Raw genomic sequence first — 17,797 nt, 5'->3', positions numbered from 1 at the left:
TAGTGGTGTCGCTGTAAAATGTACATTTTTAAACGCAACATTCGGTCATACTGTAGACATACATTAGTTTTTTGTTTATGTTGGGAAATCGTCGGAAAATTCGGCTGTTTTCTATGTGCGCTACCATGAAAAGCTGCTAAAAAGCTAAATATAAAAATCAGCGCAGCGCGCGGCCGTCTGTCGGCGCATTGTTTTGTAAGTGCAGTCAGCAGGCAGCAGCAGCAGTCGTCTATTGGGAAAAAATTATGTGAAGCAGAAGAAACGCAGTTTCAGTTTTTGTGTGTGTATGTGTATGTACATTGTTTTTGTATGTGTATTGTGCAATGAGAAACTGGAAAACCATTATTATTAATGAAAACGCGTGAAATGTGTAAGTGCAACAATGAAACTGCAACCTAGTATTGCTATTGCATTGAATTTTAGAGATTTTCATGTTTTCTTTGGCTCTGCAATTGCGGGGCCCTTGTTGTTCCCCATCTCTTTCGCAGACAACAACTACAACTACCAACTCCTCCCACTTGTAAGTGTGTGTGTGGTTGTGCGGGGTGCGCATTGAAGAAGGGTGTTTGCGTATGTATGTGTGCGTATGCGTGTGCCTGTTTGTGCGTGCACGATAAAGACTTGAGTATTTGAGGACAATACACGTACATATGTATGTATGTAGATAAATGTCAAAGACGTCGACGCGTAATATGCACACACATTAATAACGCCAAAGGTCAAAAGTTAAGTTGGAAACAGGACCAAGGCGCCGATATGCTATAAGAAGACAGCCAACGGCAGAGCGAGCAAGCGAACGAGAGCGAGCGAGACAGAGAGCGAATGTTGGTGGTGTGAGTGTGAGTGCACTCAATAGGAAACAAAGAGAAGAGCACGAAAAGCAACCGCGACCGGGTGAAAAACCGACGGCTGAAGGGCGGGACGACAAAACAAAAGACTGCTAAAAGCTAAACAACAAAACGAAGCAACAACACCAATAACAATAAATAAAAACAACAACCACAACAACACCAATACTCAAGATATAAAGCGAAAATGTCGGCGGCGGAGCTTGAAGCTGAAAGTTCCGCACAGGAGCAGCATCCACAACAACAACAGCCAGAACAACAACAAAGCGAACACAACACAAGCAACAACAGCACTGCCAATGATGCTGAAGCAACCACATACGATGTTCATGATGTTCATGAGACCAACAACTATAACAACAATAACAACAACAATGCCGAGCAACAGCTGCGGCTTAATAATATGCAACAGCATGCACAGCAGCAGCAACAACAACAGCAATTAGATCAACAGGGTGACTTGGGTGTGGGATTGTCACTGATGCAATCATCACCACCGCCACATAGTTATCGACACTCACGCGCTTATCGGCACTTTAAGAATCCGCCACAGCCGCACATGTGTATTCGGACGACGACAGAGACGGGTGAGGAGCTGTTCATTAATGTGTTGAGCTGGACACGTATTGTCATACCCCAGGAGCCCAGTGATCCAATACCGTTGTATGGCGGCATGCGGGTGAGTGATCGATAACTTTTGACCGATTCTAATGATCGAGAACTATTGATTGATTATCGATTGATAAGAGATTACTAATAATTGAGTATTATTAATCGATAACTAATAATAAAGTTTTATCAATTGATAACTGCTTATCGATAACTTTAACCTATAACGTATTTATTTTTATTGATTTTATTAGGTGCCTCCTGGAAGTCCACGCAGTCCGCCAATTGTATTCGCTGTCATGGCTAATCCGGAGGTGCTTAAGGATTCGGGACGCCACAGCAAGGATCCAGAGGAACGGCGTGCCATGGTTGAGCTCATGTGCGATTTTGTGGAGGCTATGAATCCCGGCGTGAAACTAGTCAGGTGAGCTGGGGTTGTGTTTTGTTTACTAAATATCACTTCATCAATAATTTTCTTTGGCACTCTTAGAAACGCCGTCATACTCAAGGATCGCGACATCTCCGGAGAGCTGAAGGATGTCTGGAATGCGGTGCAGGCGCAGCGTGATCGCGAGCGCGAGGAGCAAATGTTGCAGCAACGCCAGCAGCAGCACTATCAAAATATCACCACACAACAAATGTTTCCCAAGTCGCCCGATGCGGCGCGTGCAGGGAGTTCTACTCAATCATCGTCTGGTGCTGAGATCGGTTTACCGCCCGCTTACAATGCGGATCTGATTCCAGTTGAACAACAAGGTAACAATGGCATTACACTGGCCGTCTTTGCTCAACAGCTGGACAACAAGGTGGCCAGCGAGCAGTTGGAGGAGCAACAAGAGCAAACGACGACTGCCAACGAAGCGCAGCCAGCTGGTGAAGGTTGTGCTGACCAAACAGATGCTGGTGGTGGTGTTAATGGCACAAATGGCACAACGCCAACAACCGGTGATAACGGAGAAGCTGCAGAGCAAGAGCCAGAAGGCAAAACGGCCAGCACCGCCAGCAATGGAGGAAGTACAACCACAAATTCATCCACGCCAGCAGCTGCTGTTCAGTCCCCAGCCACGCCTCCAACAACAGCGACGCCCATACCGACGCCGGCGCCAATAGCAGCGCCGGCCAAAAAGGAAAAGCTTGGCGGTTTCTTGCCAAACGGTTGCATTTTCCCGCGTTTCAAGAACAACAAGCACAAGGACAAGGACGGGAGCAATCACAAGGAGAGCAAAAGCAAAGAGAAGACGCTGCTCAATGCGCTGAAGAAGAGCAAGGAGAAAAAGGTGGCGCCCAGTGAGCAAACGGCCAGTGAAAAAGCAACAACGATCAACAATAGTAGCAGTGGCAACAGCGACAATGGCAATAATGGAGGCACAACCACACAGTACGAGAAGAACTGCATCAATAATCTCGAGTGTGAGGTGCAGAAGCTTGATTTGAATAGCAGCAACAACGACAACAACATGTTCATCAAGCTGAAAGTGGCGCCCAGTGCAACGGCCGCGGCAACTGCGACGGCGGCCAAGTAGAAGATAAGTATGTGTAGAGTAGAGTAGTTCCGATCACAAGTTTGGTAAGTAAGCGAACCGATAACGATAACGATAGGCGCGAAGCATAGAGACGAGAAGTAAAAAAAAACTACCCAAAACTAGCACTTCACTAGCACCTAGGCGTATTTAGAGGAGACTCTCGTATACAAGATTTACATATATATATATATATATATACAAGAATACGTTTATATACAGTATACATAGGAGTACATATATGTATGTATACTATATGTACCATATACACAGTTGTATCAGTCAATTTTTGAAGCAAAACAAAATATATATACTATATATCGACAGACTCTCAAATCGAACAAGTAAAAGTTGTGCCATTCTCCAAAAATATACCGACCCAACAAAATACAAGTTTGTGTAAGCAAACCAATTTATATGTCGTCTGGTTATATCCATAGTTTCTCCAGGAATTCTTCCCCCGGCATACGTACGTAAAATGACAAAAAAAAGAACAAAAAACAAAGTATTTATATAGTTCAATATTCGTATGTTTCGCATACAGTTTGCCTTATATACAAACCGAGAGAGACAAAAGCAAAAATACAAAATAAATAACGATAACGATAAAAAAACAAATGAGAAAATACAACACCTTAAATTAGGTCATCTAATCCATGGCAATCGAAACGTAACTCATGCGCCAAATTATCATCAGAATAGAACAGAACTCAGCACTGGACACTGCACCTACTATTGCATCTACTAATAAATAATATGCCTATGCCTATGCCACAATGCATACATAGAACTTAACTCTAGAGTCTAGACTACAAACACACACACACTGTCACACTCACACACACACACATCTCTGACATGTAACAAAATTCCCTTTGATCAAAAAAGTATTATGCATTTTTCATCCTACACCCTCCCACAATCGTATGATCTCCAATCGCTTTTGAAGTTGAACTTGGCACAGACTCGACATACACAACGTAGGCTCTATAAAGTACCTTGTATACCTTGGTATAACTATATATATTATACCGATGGGTATATCTTATAAGACGCTATTTTGTTTTTATTTCAATTATATTTTTACGTTTCCCTATTCGCATCAATTTCACAAAATATTCGAAATTGATTCTAGTATGGAATCAAAACTCTTGAAACTTGAAATCCCTTAGAAACTATATTTGTTACGATTACACATTTGTTTATTATTTAAACTCGAACGTCAGCGAGCTTTCAACTTCAAAGAGCAAAAACCATTTACGAATATTTACAATTCACATTCAATCACACTCACTCACATCCACACTCGAATAACATTCAGGCTTAGACGTAATAGAACTAAAAACTCTCAATATTGGACTGATTGAAGCTGCCATGTATAGATAACATACATATAGACGGATAACGCATATGTGTGCATTTATGATGTTTGCTTTTCATTTAACATAACGAAATTCAATTGTGATTCATTTGAAAATCAAATATTTTGTGTTTACAACATCGAAAACTATTTTCAACTTTTATTTTGTTTGCAATTGCATTTTTAAATGTACACACACAACAAAAGTATACAAAAACGAAATTATAAATTTTATTATTTAACAAGTAATTAAAACAAAATTCCCTGCGAAATAAATCCAGCTGAAATTTTGGCAATGCCGAAGTTGAAATACTCTTGCAGACTACAAAATTTGATGAAATTCCAAGTTTTAAAATAATATATAAAATATAAAATTCAGAGAGATTCATTTAACGTTTTATAATAAAAATGGTAAGATAATCATTTATTTTTATTTTAATCGCAAAAAATAAAATTTTTGTTTTTTGATGATATAACTTATGAAATAATGATCAATATTCCAAAAATAAAACTCATAAAACAATCATTATTTTGTAATCAGAAATAAAATTCATAAAATAATGAATTTTTCATGATTTTAATTTTTTTACTCAAAAATAAAACTCAAGGTGAAATATTGGTGTTATCCTTGGAAAGAAAATGATTCTCACTTTTTTATGAATACTTTGAAATATGTTGCTGCAAGAGTATTTAGCATTTGTTATGTTGGATTTTTTTGTAGCGCCTAGAAGCATGCAATACAAAATTTCACATACTCATTTAAGCTGGCCTTCGCCCTTATCTCCCCCCTTCAACCGCTCCACGCTCCTTAGTGCCATACAAATGGGGCAACAAAAACACAAAAAAAAAAAAAAGGAAAAACAACAACACATGCTACAATTTTAAATCAAAAATATAATTATGTATTCGTTTAGTGCGGATTAAATTACGATTAAAGTTACAATTATGATTAAAAGTTTTATGTGAGTTGAAATGGAAATTAACACAAAAATAATTAACACATAAATGTTAGTTTTAAATTGGTTGTAAGTGAGAGAAGAAATGCTCGTGTAAATTAGTTTAAAATAGGCGCACGACAACCAAGCAACAAGCAGCGAACAGCAAGCAAAAAAACATCAAGTTAAGCGGACAACTCCATCACATTATAATTACGAAATAATTAAAACAATTAACATTTAAGTTCAAGTCTTGCAACTGATGAGCAAAGCGAAAGCAATAATTTTACTTGATTAAAAGCCGCAAAAAAAAAAAACAAAAATAAGAATCAATTAAAGTAAATAAAAAAAGAAGAACAACAAGAACTAAGATGTTAAAATTAACATGAATGAAAATGAAATTATACAAGTGGGGGAAAAACAAAAAATCGAAAAAAAAGAAGGATAACAACCAAACCACATTTTATATATGTAATGTAATAAAGAAAAACACAAAAATAAAGAAGAAAACGTATTTGAGAAATGTAATAGCTGCTGTTTTATTTAATATCATTGAATAAATATTTAGAGTTATATTATTTCTATTTCACATCTAATCTAACACAAACGCTTCCGCTTACTCTTCGTCCTTGTTGTTGACGGCACGAAGACGCTCGAGTTCCTCGCGTTCCGCTTTGTTGCGCAACAGTGGCACATTGTAGTCGAAGGCATAGAAGAAGCCCTTGGGCTCGCCGGTTTCCTCGGGTCCGGGCACATAAGGTTGCTCCTCATGCACATAGCCACGGGTCTCAGCCTCTGAGGGTTCATAGCGACCTTCGCCAGTCTGATACTCGGCAGCATAAGGATCGGGATTGTGGCCAGCGGCGGCAGCAAGTTCACCCCATAGCTTGAAGTGCTCCTCCTCAGCCTTGAGCACTGCGGGCGTCTTGGTGGCGGGCTGCTTCAGATAGGCGGGACGATTGTCCTCGACATGGAAGCCAGTGCGATCGGCGTAGTACTTGGCGATAAAGTCGCGTCCATGTGGCTGCACATACTTGTAGGAACCGCTCACAGTGCCAGCCTCATCACGCTTCTCGTTCTTGCCCTGATTCCAGTCCTTGTAGCCATAGACGTACTGACCGAGTCCATCCTGACCGTGATACTGGTGAGCATCGTAGTGCTCCTCGACATAATCCTCGGGATGCTCAATCACACGACCCATGTACACGAATTCACCCTTTTCGTTACGTGCCTCGGGCAAAGGATTCTCACCGGTCTTGGGTGCGTATTCGATCTCGTTGACGCCACGCAATTGGGCGCTGTTGAGATACTGTTGTGCCTCCTCGGGTGTGATGTTGATCTTGAAAATGTTCTCGGCGCTGGCCAAACTGACCTGCAAAAAGTAGTTGATAAAGAAAAGTGTGGGTGATAAACTACGTCGAATAATTTCGATCTTTTCGATGATGTCATCTGCGCTGCACGTGTAACGAATTTGCACATTGTATCATCTCTGGCAAATACACTCGACTAAGTAATCGCGTATTTGCACTCTGCCAGTCACATTTGACATTTTTACAACCCGGATTTCTAATTGTATACGTCCATAGATCCAAAGCTCGTGTGTTATCCAATCGTTATGCATATCAAAGCTGTCTCTTATTTTATATTTTATTGGTTTTTATTTTGGGTCTACTAACCAGCATCAATGCGGCTAAAACGAAACACTTCATGGCGTATGAAAAACTTGTTTATCACTGGGACGATCTAACAGTTATCGTAGTATATTGTTCACTGTTCTGCGTTGGGCGGTCGACTAATAACTAAATAACTAACAGCAACGCTTTTATACTAAGTTTTTGCTTAGCAGCTTATTGTTGTCGTTGTTTTCAGATTGTTGTTTTCTTACTGTGTTTTTTTTTTGTTTTGCATAAAATTAGCGACTGCGCGTTGAATGAAGATGTGCGGCATCAAGCTGTCCGGTTTCTTACTCAGCTTCAATAGCATCTCAGCAGCGTTTTTTCGATTTGAAGTTCAGCAGCTCAAATTCACACTTCTCACGCGTCCAGCAGCATCAGCATCGATCGCATCATTAATTTTATGTATGAGCGTGTATGTGAGCACTCGAATGCTCAATTAGTTATTAAATAATATTTATTTTGATTTTTTTTCTTCTCATATTTGTTTTTGGTATAGAATATGTATTTCATATTGGCTTTACAGGCACCCGCAAGTGTCTGTCGCAATTTAAGTGGCATTCTGTTGAGCTCAGCGACTGTCAGTTATCTCATAGGTAAGCGTTTCATTTATAATACCCTGTATCAACTTACAGCAATGGGTATAAGTAGCTCACTTATCTGAACTTCCGCTTCTATAAGCCTCTTTACATTTGACGTAAATTGCAGCTGAATCTTCTCTAATTTCAATGGAATTGTTGCACCAATAATGATCGGAAGAATGTTGTTAATTTGTGATCCCCAAAAAAAAATATATTATATATCAATGCTTAACTTATTCAGAAATAAAGTTAAAGTTATAAAGTTATCTGCGATTAATAACTATCAGTTTATTAGTTTAAAGTTAAAAGTTGGTCACTTAACAAGTCTCTAATTTCAGCAGGATTGAAAAAATGTTTTTAATTTGTGATCCCCTAAAATAGTGTAATATATTACAATGCTTAACACATTCACATTTTGACAGTAGTCAAATAAAGTTAAAGTTAAAATATATCTGCTGCGATTATTAACAATCAGTTTATTAGTTTAAAGTTGAAAGTAGCTCACTTAGTGAATCGAATTTCCGCTTCTCTAAGCTCTTTACATTTAACGTAAATTGCAGCTGAAGCTTCTCTAATTTCAGTGAAATTTTCAATCAAAGAATGTTGTTAACTTGTGATCCCCAAAAAACTTATACTACATAACAACGCTTTATTATTTTTATCTGACAGTAGTCAAATAAAGTTGCTCTTAAAAAGTTACCTGCTGTGATTATTAACTATCAGCTTATTAGTTTTGAAGTTTAAACTTTAATACTTTGCCATAATTTTTGACAGTTGAGATGAGACAGATATGAGTTTAAGGTGCCAGCTTGCATATATTAAGCCGATCAAGTGGAATATTAGAGCAAAGATGTTAAGCTGGTTCCCCAAACCAGTCGCTGAAATCAGCAAAAAATTGAATATACTATATATTATGGAATTGGGTAGCAAGTTGTCGTGCATTCGCTAGACTGCAAAGCTGTGTCCAGTCAATGATTTATATATTATTAAGCACTTTTTGAGGTACTTCCATCAATTTGTTTGTGTTTAATTAATGCAAAATTATGTGCTAACTGGGGAGAAGGGGAGATTTTTAATGCTTAAGTTTCCTGAACGGAAGTTTGCTGTTTTTACTGACATGAGCTGAGCACTTGACGTCTCAGACTTGTGCATAATTAGATGGCTCGCTTCGATGGGTAATCTCAAATCTCTAGATGCGCTATCAAATGTCCGCTTTGAGCGCTTAAATTCCGCAAGTTCGTTGTCTAAGTCTTTCTTTTTTTTGTAGTTCGTGCAAGGGCCAAACCTTAAAGTGTCCATTTGAACTGCGCAGTTTTCGATTACAAAAATTACAAAATGATGCTGCCTATTTAAATAATTGTTAAGTTTGCACGACTCGTCGAGAGAGGGATTCATTACAAGTGTTTAAACAAATTTGCTCAGTTCGAACACTATAAAGATTAGTTTAAAAATTCGTTTCCAATCTATTCTTAGCACCGAATGGCGACTTTGTGGCTTTTGCGTTTCGTTCATAGAAATCGATGAGTGCCCGAAAAGGTTCTAGATAACTCGTATTTGGTCATGATTCACCAACAGGTTAACATATTTTCTGTTCTTCTTGGCAACAACATAATAATCATCATCTGCTAGACTATGATTATTTATTTCTGTTTATTCTCGACTTCTTTTTGTTATTTTATGCATTGAAATCGCCGCTAATGAGATTTTTATATATTATATTTTGGGATTTCTGCAATTTTGTGGAATTTACGTCAAAACGTTGTGAGAAAAACAACATTGAGAAATGTCGATTGATTTTTTAAAATGATTTTTGTACTGAAATATTTTGTAAATATGTCGCTGTTCCGATCTTTATTGTTGTTGCCGTCGCTTGAAGATGATGCAAAAGTCTAAATAAAAACGCAGACCTAATTTTCAAGAGCCGGTTTCAACAACAGTTGTATTATTAAATAAATGTTTATTATTATAATGTCGCTTTATCAACTTATTTATGACTAAACACTACACAACAATATGCCGGCAGTGTTCGTAAAATACATTAATATTGCTATAAGCAAATTGTTTTGTTTTTTTCTTTAAATTATAAATAGAAATGCAATTTTCGATTCTTGCAAAATCTTGTGTTTGTGAGCATACTTTTGTTAGCCAGTGTAAATGCTGATTTAAATACTGTCTGTAAAGTGGCAATCGACCCATTGACCGATTTACTGTAACATCTACTCTATATATTCTTTAGCACTTTCACTACATGAATACAACAAGGCGAGTAAATATTACGTATACGCAAATGGCAAATTTTCGTTCGTTCGTTATCTATTGAGAGCAAATGTATAACAGTTAATGTACAAATAGCTCAGACTTCAATGCAAATAAGTAACTCAAACAATAAATACGCGCTTGCGAGAGAGCTCGCAGCTCGAAAAGTTGGCCCAGTGCCCAACACAATAAACCGCACTCAAAGTGAGTTACAAGCGCAGTGAAATAAGCGAGACAAAGCTTGGCCAAAAGCAGTGCAATCGCAGTCGACTAACCGTGCAGAGCTGAACACAGTTCACTTCACTTAAACGACAAAAAATATATTTAAAAATCAACTCACTTGTGATGCAGCTCAAAGGGCTGCGATTGCTGTTGCCCTTGTTGCTCTTTGCGACGACGTCGCAAGCCGCCGTCGTGCCTCTGGATGTGACTCTTGGCTCACCTTTGGATATGGAGAAATTTGGTTATCTAGAGCTTAAACCGAATGGCACACTGCTCATGAGCAGCGCACCCAATCAGAATGGCGGCAGTCAGTTGCAGAATCTGTTGATGCTGCGCAGCGTGTTGCAGGCATTGAAGCTGCAACCAAGTGGTGGACAGGGCAAGCTGAATATCAAGATCTATGGCGACGGCGAAGAGCACAAGTTTCCGCCTATAATGGAGAATGTTTTGCAGCGCATTCAAACATTCTTCTCCATCTATCGCTACACGGACACAAGTCGTCCGGTGCGCAAGGATGAGCTGACAACAAAAGCGCCGCTGGAGACGAGCACGGAAACAACTACGGAGAAACAGTCGCAAGAGAATGAGCAAGATAATCTGCAGGAGAATGACATTACAGCCACAGAGCAGCCACTGAAAGATGATGACACTTGGATTACAGTGGGTGAAGATGATTAGAAAAACGTTGCTAGAAATGTATTTATGACTCATTTTATAGATGAGTAACAAATATATATATTTATTTATGTCTCAAATTATATTTAGATTAAGTCTTCCTAAAAATGTACCATTGTGGGCAAAATGTAAGAAGTAAAGTTAACTTTAAACTTAATAGTTTAATGACATCTTGGCAAAATTTTATGTCAATGTCATTGTCAGTAATATATTTACATTTGTGTTTACCAAACGACTAAGATTAATTTAATTAATTTTAATAATAAATTATTTGCTTTTTATTCACCTCAATAAAGGGCTGCTCTGGGGCGTTTTCAATTGGGTAACTGTAACAAATGCCTAGACAAAGCTTGGGAGAGAGAGAAACAGACGCTTCTCTTCAAGTTATGGCTGGGCACGTCGGCATGCCACGGCGGTCTTCTGCTTAGTATGCAATGTCGCGTTCGAAATGCGATTTATGTTCACCTCTCGATGATATGTGCAATATTTTTTATGCTGCGTGGAATTTCTGGGACGCGCTTATGGAGTTGCTGCTTTATGTTATGGACATTGCATAATGTCGCCCAGCATGTGGTTGACCAACTTTAACAACGCATGGCTACTATTTGCAGTTCTACAAGTTCTTAAGTGATCTATTCTGTATTAATGTTATTTGTTTATGTTACATCTTCGAGTTGATTGCGTCAATTTTGCTACGCTTGTTGCCTAAGTCTTTCGTTTCCAAAAGGTCATTATAATTTTCTGCGGTTGGTTCTTTAAAATAACAAAATATTTCTCTTCTATTCAAATTTACTATAAAATATTATAGAAGGAATATAAAGATAAATTTAGGAGTTTTAAGTAGCGCGTGACAAAATTATGAAACCAACTCAGATTGCGTGGGACTTAAGTTTACTATATTGAGAGTATTTCTCTCCAACTTAGAAAATTCTAGACCGACAGTCATGCCAGTTGACGACAAGATTTATGCTTGTAAACTATGTAAATCGCTTTTCAAAATTGCTGCTCCAAAGTTGTCAGTGATTTATGACTTTGTTCTGCAAATTCTTGACCAAGTTCGCTGCCTAAATCTTTCGATTTAATGTCATCAGCTCATCATCAGAAATGAAACGCTTACACTCGATGTACATTTTACATTCACTTTTTTTTATTGTTCTGTTTTACATTTGCAATTGTTATGGTTATGAATATAATGAATGATGATGAATGATGCTTATGAACGTTGTTTGTATGATGTTTTATGAATGAACGTATATGTAGATGCGTGTTGCTTGATGTTGCTTTATTTGTATACTTTTTGCGAGATTTTCGTGTTTGTTTTGTTTGTTAATTAATGCGTGTGTGTGTGTGTCGGAAAATGCTGAAAAAAATTATTGCTCTGACTGTGTTAGTAACTAAATGTATTATTTAACCCACGGCCTGGCTGTGGCCAAGGCACGAAATGCAGTTTGCAGTTTGTAGAGTACCAAAGTTGCCCATATAGTTAATATATACGTTTGTGTGTGTGTGTTTATGAGTGATGATGATTTGTGTTTGTGTGAGTGAGTGATTTCAGTTCAGTTTGGCCTAAGCCTCTGGCGCTGCCTTGATGGCAATGGCACTGTCAATCTCCGGCTGAGCCTCAGCTGGCTGGATGGCCAACGCCTGCGCTTGGGTCTCAACAATCGCCTCGGGAATGGTGATGGCCTTCAGCGGCGAGGCGGCGGGCTGTTCCTCCAGTGGCTTGGTGGCTGCAGAAATTAAAATTAAATTAAATTAATTGCCTAATCTCCCATGATATCTTTCTTAGAGAAAACAATTAAAAAAATAAAAGCAAAACAGTGCGGTATTATTCTTAAAAGTTACCAAATAATTCGCTGAAATACTAAGTTATACCGAAGGCCATATTTTGTATATCGTTAAAGTACTACATTCGAAATATACCTTAGAGGTAAAAATATGCCAGATTATGTCATATATTTTATAGTCTTTAATATCTAGGTGGCAAACAGACGGATTTGGCTAAATCGTATCGGCTGTTGACGCTGATCAAGAATATGCAATATACTTTATGGGGTTGGAGATGACTCCTTTATTTACCTTTACCATTTACATACATTCTACTACTCTATAGGTAGGGCTCGCATCAAAAACAATATACAATTTCTTAATAAAAACAAATTTATGTATTATGTGTTAAACACAAAAGAATTTGCCCCTTCTTTTAAATAGGTTTTAATTTCTAAATTGTGTAAATCAAAAATTTTTTGAGGAAAAAAATGTAAAGAAAAATCAAAATATTTCATCATAATTATTTCTAATAAATTGTTTTGTAATGGTATTAACTCAATCTAATATAGTTTGAAGTAATAAATATTTTAGAAATTAAACAGGAATTATTCGTAGTATATTCTTTCATCAATAATCATTAATACTTTTAATACTTTTTGTATTACCACTATTGCCAAGCCCTTTAAAGTTTGTTATGCAATTGTTTTGACTACTTACGCTCCTCCTTGATGGGCTCCGGAATCGCTTCCTTGGGTGCTTCCTTCAGGGTCTCCTTGAGGGCTTCCTTGGGGATCTCAGCGCTAATCAACTCTGGTTTGATGGCATTGCTCTCCTCCAGCTGGCGTGCAGCAATCTCTGGCTTCGACTCACTTGCGGGCTCAGCGGCAGCAGCCGGAATGATGGTCTGTGCCAGCTGCTCCAGCGGCTGCTCTGGGGACTCGGGCAACTTCTGCTCCTTAAGCAGAGGCTGAGCCTCGGGCAGTTCTGGTGCCAATGGTGCGGCAGCTGGAGCGGCAGGAGCGATAGGCGCAGCTGCCTCCAAAGCAGCAGCTTCGGGTTTCTGTTCGATGGCCTGCAGAGGAGCCTCGTCGGGCTGGATGCTGCGCGCACGAATGGCCGAGATGGGCCAGGTGTAGACGGGACCATGGACGACATCGACAACGGGCGTGTGATACACTTGAGGCAGACTGTAGAAGTGACGCGCCTCGGCGGCAGCAATCAATGGTTGCGTGTTGGCTGGCGTCTCGATCAGTTCAATCTTCTCGCTCTTCTGGGCCTGCAGCTCCTCCTTGGCATTGTTGCTGGGGAAGAATCCAGGGAAGAAACCAGCACCAGTGGCAGCAGCGGCGGCAGCAGCTTCAGTGAATTGTCCGGTGGCGATTTGAATGTTTTGCGCAGCCTGCTGTTGGATCTCGTTGATGTTGCTGGGAATACCCTCGATCTGTTTGCCCTCCGGTGCCTGATAGGGATTGCGAGCACGGCCAGTGCCAACAGCATCGCTCTGCACGGCAGCAACATTGGGCACCACCGAAGCAGCTGTGCCAGCGGGCACATACACAATGGTCTCCTCATGATGGGGGCCCGAGACACGTGCCAAGGGCGACAGGCCGTGGACATAGCGCACCGCTGGCTCCAGATGCACCTGCGCCTGCGGTGTCACAATCACAATGTGCTGCGCCGGCTCCACCACAGGTTGCAGTGGCTTCGCTTGGCTGCCCACGGCAGCCAGCAGGCAGAACAACGCTAGGATGAACATCTTCCTAAGAGAAGTCAAATGGATGGAGCGAGAGAGGGAGAGAGAGAGAGAAAGAGACTTCGTAACGATTGCTTTGCAAACTGGTTGAGACTTGAGCTATTTATAGGCTTTACATGACCAAAGTCCATTCTAAATTTAACATTATTAATGCAAGAGTGTGTGTGTTGTGACCACAGGATGCGCACTATTAACCGGTTTGTGCCATTTGATTGGCTCGCCGCGGACAAAACCACTTCTAGTGTACATACCTATTAAGTACTTGCAACTTGCAAACTTACAACTTGCGACTTGCAACTTGCAACCTGGGGGCAATGCAGCTATGATTATAAGCCACTCTTCATGGCCAACTCTTTTTGATTGCTCTACCATTCTACGGCTAATAACTGGTTTGTGCTTCAAAGAAGTGGAAAAAGGTTCTGTTTCTGTTTCTGTTCTTTCTGCTGCTGATCATATCTCTGAGGGCATTAAATTGCCCTCCTCCCTCCAGCGACTTTTCAAGCTCTACTCACTGTTGGCGAATTTTTCCATAAATAATACGCTTGAGACTCGCAAAAGGGTAAAATAATGTTTTGTCTATGCAATTAAAAACCATTTACGTACAACTGTCAAGACTTCTTTGCAACATGACAACTTTTTGTGGCAAAATAAAAACTAGCTATGCCAAATATGAAGTGAACTTTTTTTTTACAAATATTCAAATCTCAGTTAATAAATTATAAATTTAGTTGAAATTTCTAGTAAACACTTTCTAACATCATACTTAAATCTGTTTAGTTGTATCGTTTAAAATGGCATGTAATGCTTACTAAATAGTTTGGATCAGATTAACAATCAAACAAAAACTATTATACTATGTTACATCTTTAAACACATTTTTATTCCATTATCAGTCCTGAGTTCTAATATTATATTCATCTTACAATTCTTATTAACCTGTGCTGTACAATATTCAATACAAAATTGATATATTATTCATTCTGATTAAAATTTATTTTGTGTAAGTCAGCTGTTCCAAATAACTTGCAATCCTGACCAAATAGTTTGAAACCGATTAAAATTTAAGTAAACTACCATTTATCTAAAATTTTAAAATAATTTTTTTGTGTTATTCAATAGAAATTGGCTCTAATATTCTATTTCCTTAGTCACAATTTCTATAAATTATTTTCTATTGAAATATTTAAATCTTAACTATGGCAAAATATGATGCTGAAACAGTTTGGATTAAATCGACATTCAAGCTAAATCATATCTAATCATCCTTGAGCTCTAAAATTTTATTCAATTACTCGAAATTTCTATTACGCATTTTCCGGTGAAATATTTTTGTCTGCTTGATTCAGCGAATAACTATGTTATAATATGCTAATGAAATAGTTTAAGAGTGAAAAATATTTGTCATTTTCTATTAGCTAAAAAATACTTACGAAAAAAAATCTAAATGCCAAGGCCACAACTATTGCTTAACGTTGAAAGTTAGCATTTCTCTATTATATAATTCACCTAATCTTAACTAATTCCTAGAAATTTTTAACTTTTAATTTCTTTTCAGTTAATCAGCCATTTCTCTCAGTGCGAATTTTATGATCACGATAATAATATTTGCAAAGAGAACGTAATATTTAACGCTCTATGCGACATTTGCTCTATTTTACTGCTTTTGCTTTGATTGATTCTGTGAAAACATGCTTTTATGGTGGTTGCCTAAAACTGTCAAAAAACTTGTGAATTAAGAATTTGCTTTTATGAACAAAGCTAGCTACTATAAAATTAAATTTATGTGCACGCTTTGCAAGTGACAAAATGTTTATATTGCTATCAAATTTGGTCATAATTCTGAATCTTAAATTCTGAGATAATTTTTATCTACTTAATTGTAGCGAATTATAATGAAACTGCTTCCAGATTATCATATAAACAATACAATAATTATTATTTAGTTGGTCAAGATTAATGGCCCCAAAAATATATCTAGATCTACAAACACGTTTCCTATGCTACTTATCTCTGTGGTAAATTAATGAGCGCATAAAAAAAGATTTAACATGTAGCTGAGATCTAATTTTCGCTTTTCTAAGCTAAGTAATGACCCTTCTACGCCTACTGTGCCGAATTCATGGCCAAAAGAACTTTCTAAAAAGTGGTTAAGAGATTAAAAAACTTACCTTTTAACAGCTGCTGCTTAGTGACTTCGATGTGCTACTGTTCTCAGTTTAGGACACTTTCAACACCGCACTTAAATCCGCAACGCAAAGAAAAACTTTGAAAATGATCACACGAGAGATACGATGACTGTTTTTGTTTTTGTACTTTTAGTGGCTGTTTTGTGTAATGCAAGTAATGGGGTCTATGGAGTCAGTCTTCGGTCTTCAGTCTTCAGTCTTCAGCAGTGTTGACACGGCGACCACTTCAAGGAAACTGGTGGCCAATGCAGACAGCGATGGGCCTTTTATAATGTGTGCAGAGCTGCTTCGCAACTGACCTAGCGCAAGAACAAAGAAATGAAAGAACCAGAAGAACAAGCTGCAAGCAACAATAACAACAACAACAACAACGATGACGACGACGACAAAGACAGCAACAATGTTGAAAATGTGCAGCTTCCAGCAGGATAGATAAGAGGAGGGAGGAAGGGAGGCAAATACTAGATAGCCAAAAGGAGCACACGCAAAGCAGGCGGCAAATGACCAAAGTTGGCTCTAAGCACAAGCGACAACAACAAGTACACACACATAAACATACTTATACAATCATACTTATACTTATGCAGAGGGTTCTGGTTTCAGGCATAAGATACTCATACTCCCAGTCAGCTCCCAGCTTGGAGCTTGCAGCTCGCCAGGCAGATGGTCAACGTAGATGGTTCTTTTCTCCATGTCTTTTGCTCTTCGCGTCTTGATGCTTGCTGGTCTTGGTCAAGTTGTGCGAAGAAGTTTGTTAACCTGCCTTGTAATAGAAGTCAAGCGCTGCAAGCTAACCAACCACATTGACAGCCCCACTCACGATCAGCGCAGCGCAGCCCTGGCATTGGCATTGGCTTCGGTAAACCATCGAAACTGGTTCAGGTGCAAATTGAATACATTCTGCTTGCATTTACCCTACCCCTTCTTCTCTCCCCACACACCATCTCTCCTCCGTAGTCGTGCGGCTAGATTTATTTTTATGCCTGCCTGCACCGCCTGCTGCGGCGGAAAAGATTAATCAAGATTTGCACATGCTTGCGCACTTATATATATCGCATATGCCATCTTCTTCGCCTCTCGATTTTGCCATTCTTTTTTTAGAATTTATTTTGTTATAAAATATAATCACAGCTTGCAGCTATTAGATATGCAATCGCAATCGCACTCCTTCTCTTTCTCCTTCGTCTTCTCCTCGTGCGCCTGCTAGCAGGCTATAGAAATTTAATAAATGCATCGGAAATAAACAACGACAGCTCTGCAAGCAAGTTCAATGGCCGGCACTTCCTTCTCATATTACCAAACTATCAATTTCTAGCAGAATTGACAATATGCTGTTGGTGCTGCAGCAATTTTTCATTCTGGCTGCCGCCATCATTATCATTGCCAGGGATGCACAACTGCAATTTGCA

The 17,797-nt window shown here is 38.8% G+C and overlaps 4 protein-coding genes across 4 annotated transcripts; 2 read left to right on the top strand and 2 right to left on the bottom strand.

The window, feature by feature from the left end:
• The first annotated feature begins 25 nt into the window (after nucleotides 1-25).
• LOC117567578 (hybrid signal transduction histidine kinase L) lies at nucleotides 26-5,802 on the top strand. Its single transcript, XM_034247655.2, has 4 exons — nucleotides 26-370; nucleotides 489-1,527; nucleotides 1,712-1,881; nucleotides 1,948-5,802. The coding sequence occupies exons 2-4, from the start codon at nucleotides 1,036-1,038 to the stop codon at nucleotides 2,978-2,980; spliced, it is 1,695 nt and encodes a 564-aa protein (XP_034103546.1). The 5' UTR covers nucleotides 26-370; nucleotides 489-1,035; the 3' UTR covers nucleotides 2,981-5,802.
• On the bottom strand, nucleotides 5,787-7,034 carry LOC117571191 (uncharacterized). Its single transcript, XM_034253230.2, has 2 exons — nucleotides 6,949-7,034; nucleotides 5,787-6,644 (listed from the first exon to the last, which is right to left on the bottom strand). The coding sequence occupies exons 1-2, from the start codon at nucleotides 6,979-6,981 to the stop codon at nucleotides 5,889-5,891; spliced, it is 789 nt and encodes a 262-aa protein (XP_034109121.1). The 5' UTR covers nucleotides 6,982-7,034; the 3' UTR covers nucleotides 5,787-5,888.
• A 2,799-nt stretch (nucleotides 7,035-9,833) lies between these two features.
• LOC117572283 (uncharacterized) lies at nucleotides 9,834-10,711 on the top strand. Its single transcript, XM_034254989.2, has one exon. The coding sequence runs from the start codon at nucleotides 10,128-10,130 to the stop codon at nucleotides 10,680-10,682; it is 555 nt and encodes a 184-aa protein (XP_034110880.1). The 5' UTR covers nucleotides 9,834-10,127; the 3' UTR covers nucleotides 10,683-10,711.
• A 1,090-nt stretch (nucleotides 10,712-11,801) lies between these two features.
• On the bottom strand, nucleotides 11,802-16,580 carry LOC117569118 (fibrous sheath CABYR-binding protein). Its single transcript, XM_052004619.1, has 3 exons — nucleotides 16,371-16,580; nucleotides 13,167-14,209; nucleotides 11,802-12,409 (listed from the first exon to the last, which is right to left on the bottom strand). Exons 2-3 carry the CDS (start codon nucleotides 14,203-14,205, stop codon nucleotides 12,246-12,248), a joined length of 1,203 nt encoding a protein of 400 aa, XP_051860579.1. The 5' UTR covers nucleotides 14,206-14,209; nucleotides 16,371-16,580; the 3' UTR covers nucleotides 11,802-12,245.
• Between the last annotated feature and the right edge of the window lie 1,217 nt (nucleotides 16,581-17,797).

The sequence above is a fragment of the Drosophila albomicans genome, chromosome 3, assembly GCF_009650485.2.
Source record: "Drosophila albomicans strain 15112-1751.03 chromosome 3, ASM965048v2, whole genome shotgun sequence".
NCBI classification, from domain to species: domain Eukaryota; kingdom Metazoa; phylum Arthropoda; class Insecta; order Diptera; family Drosophilidae; genus Drosophila; species Drosophila albomicans.
This window is presented reverse-complemented; position numbering and strand designations above follow the sequence as displayed.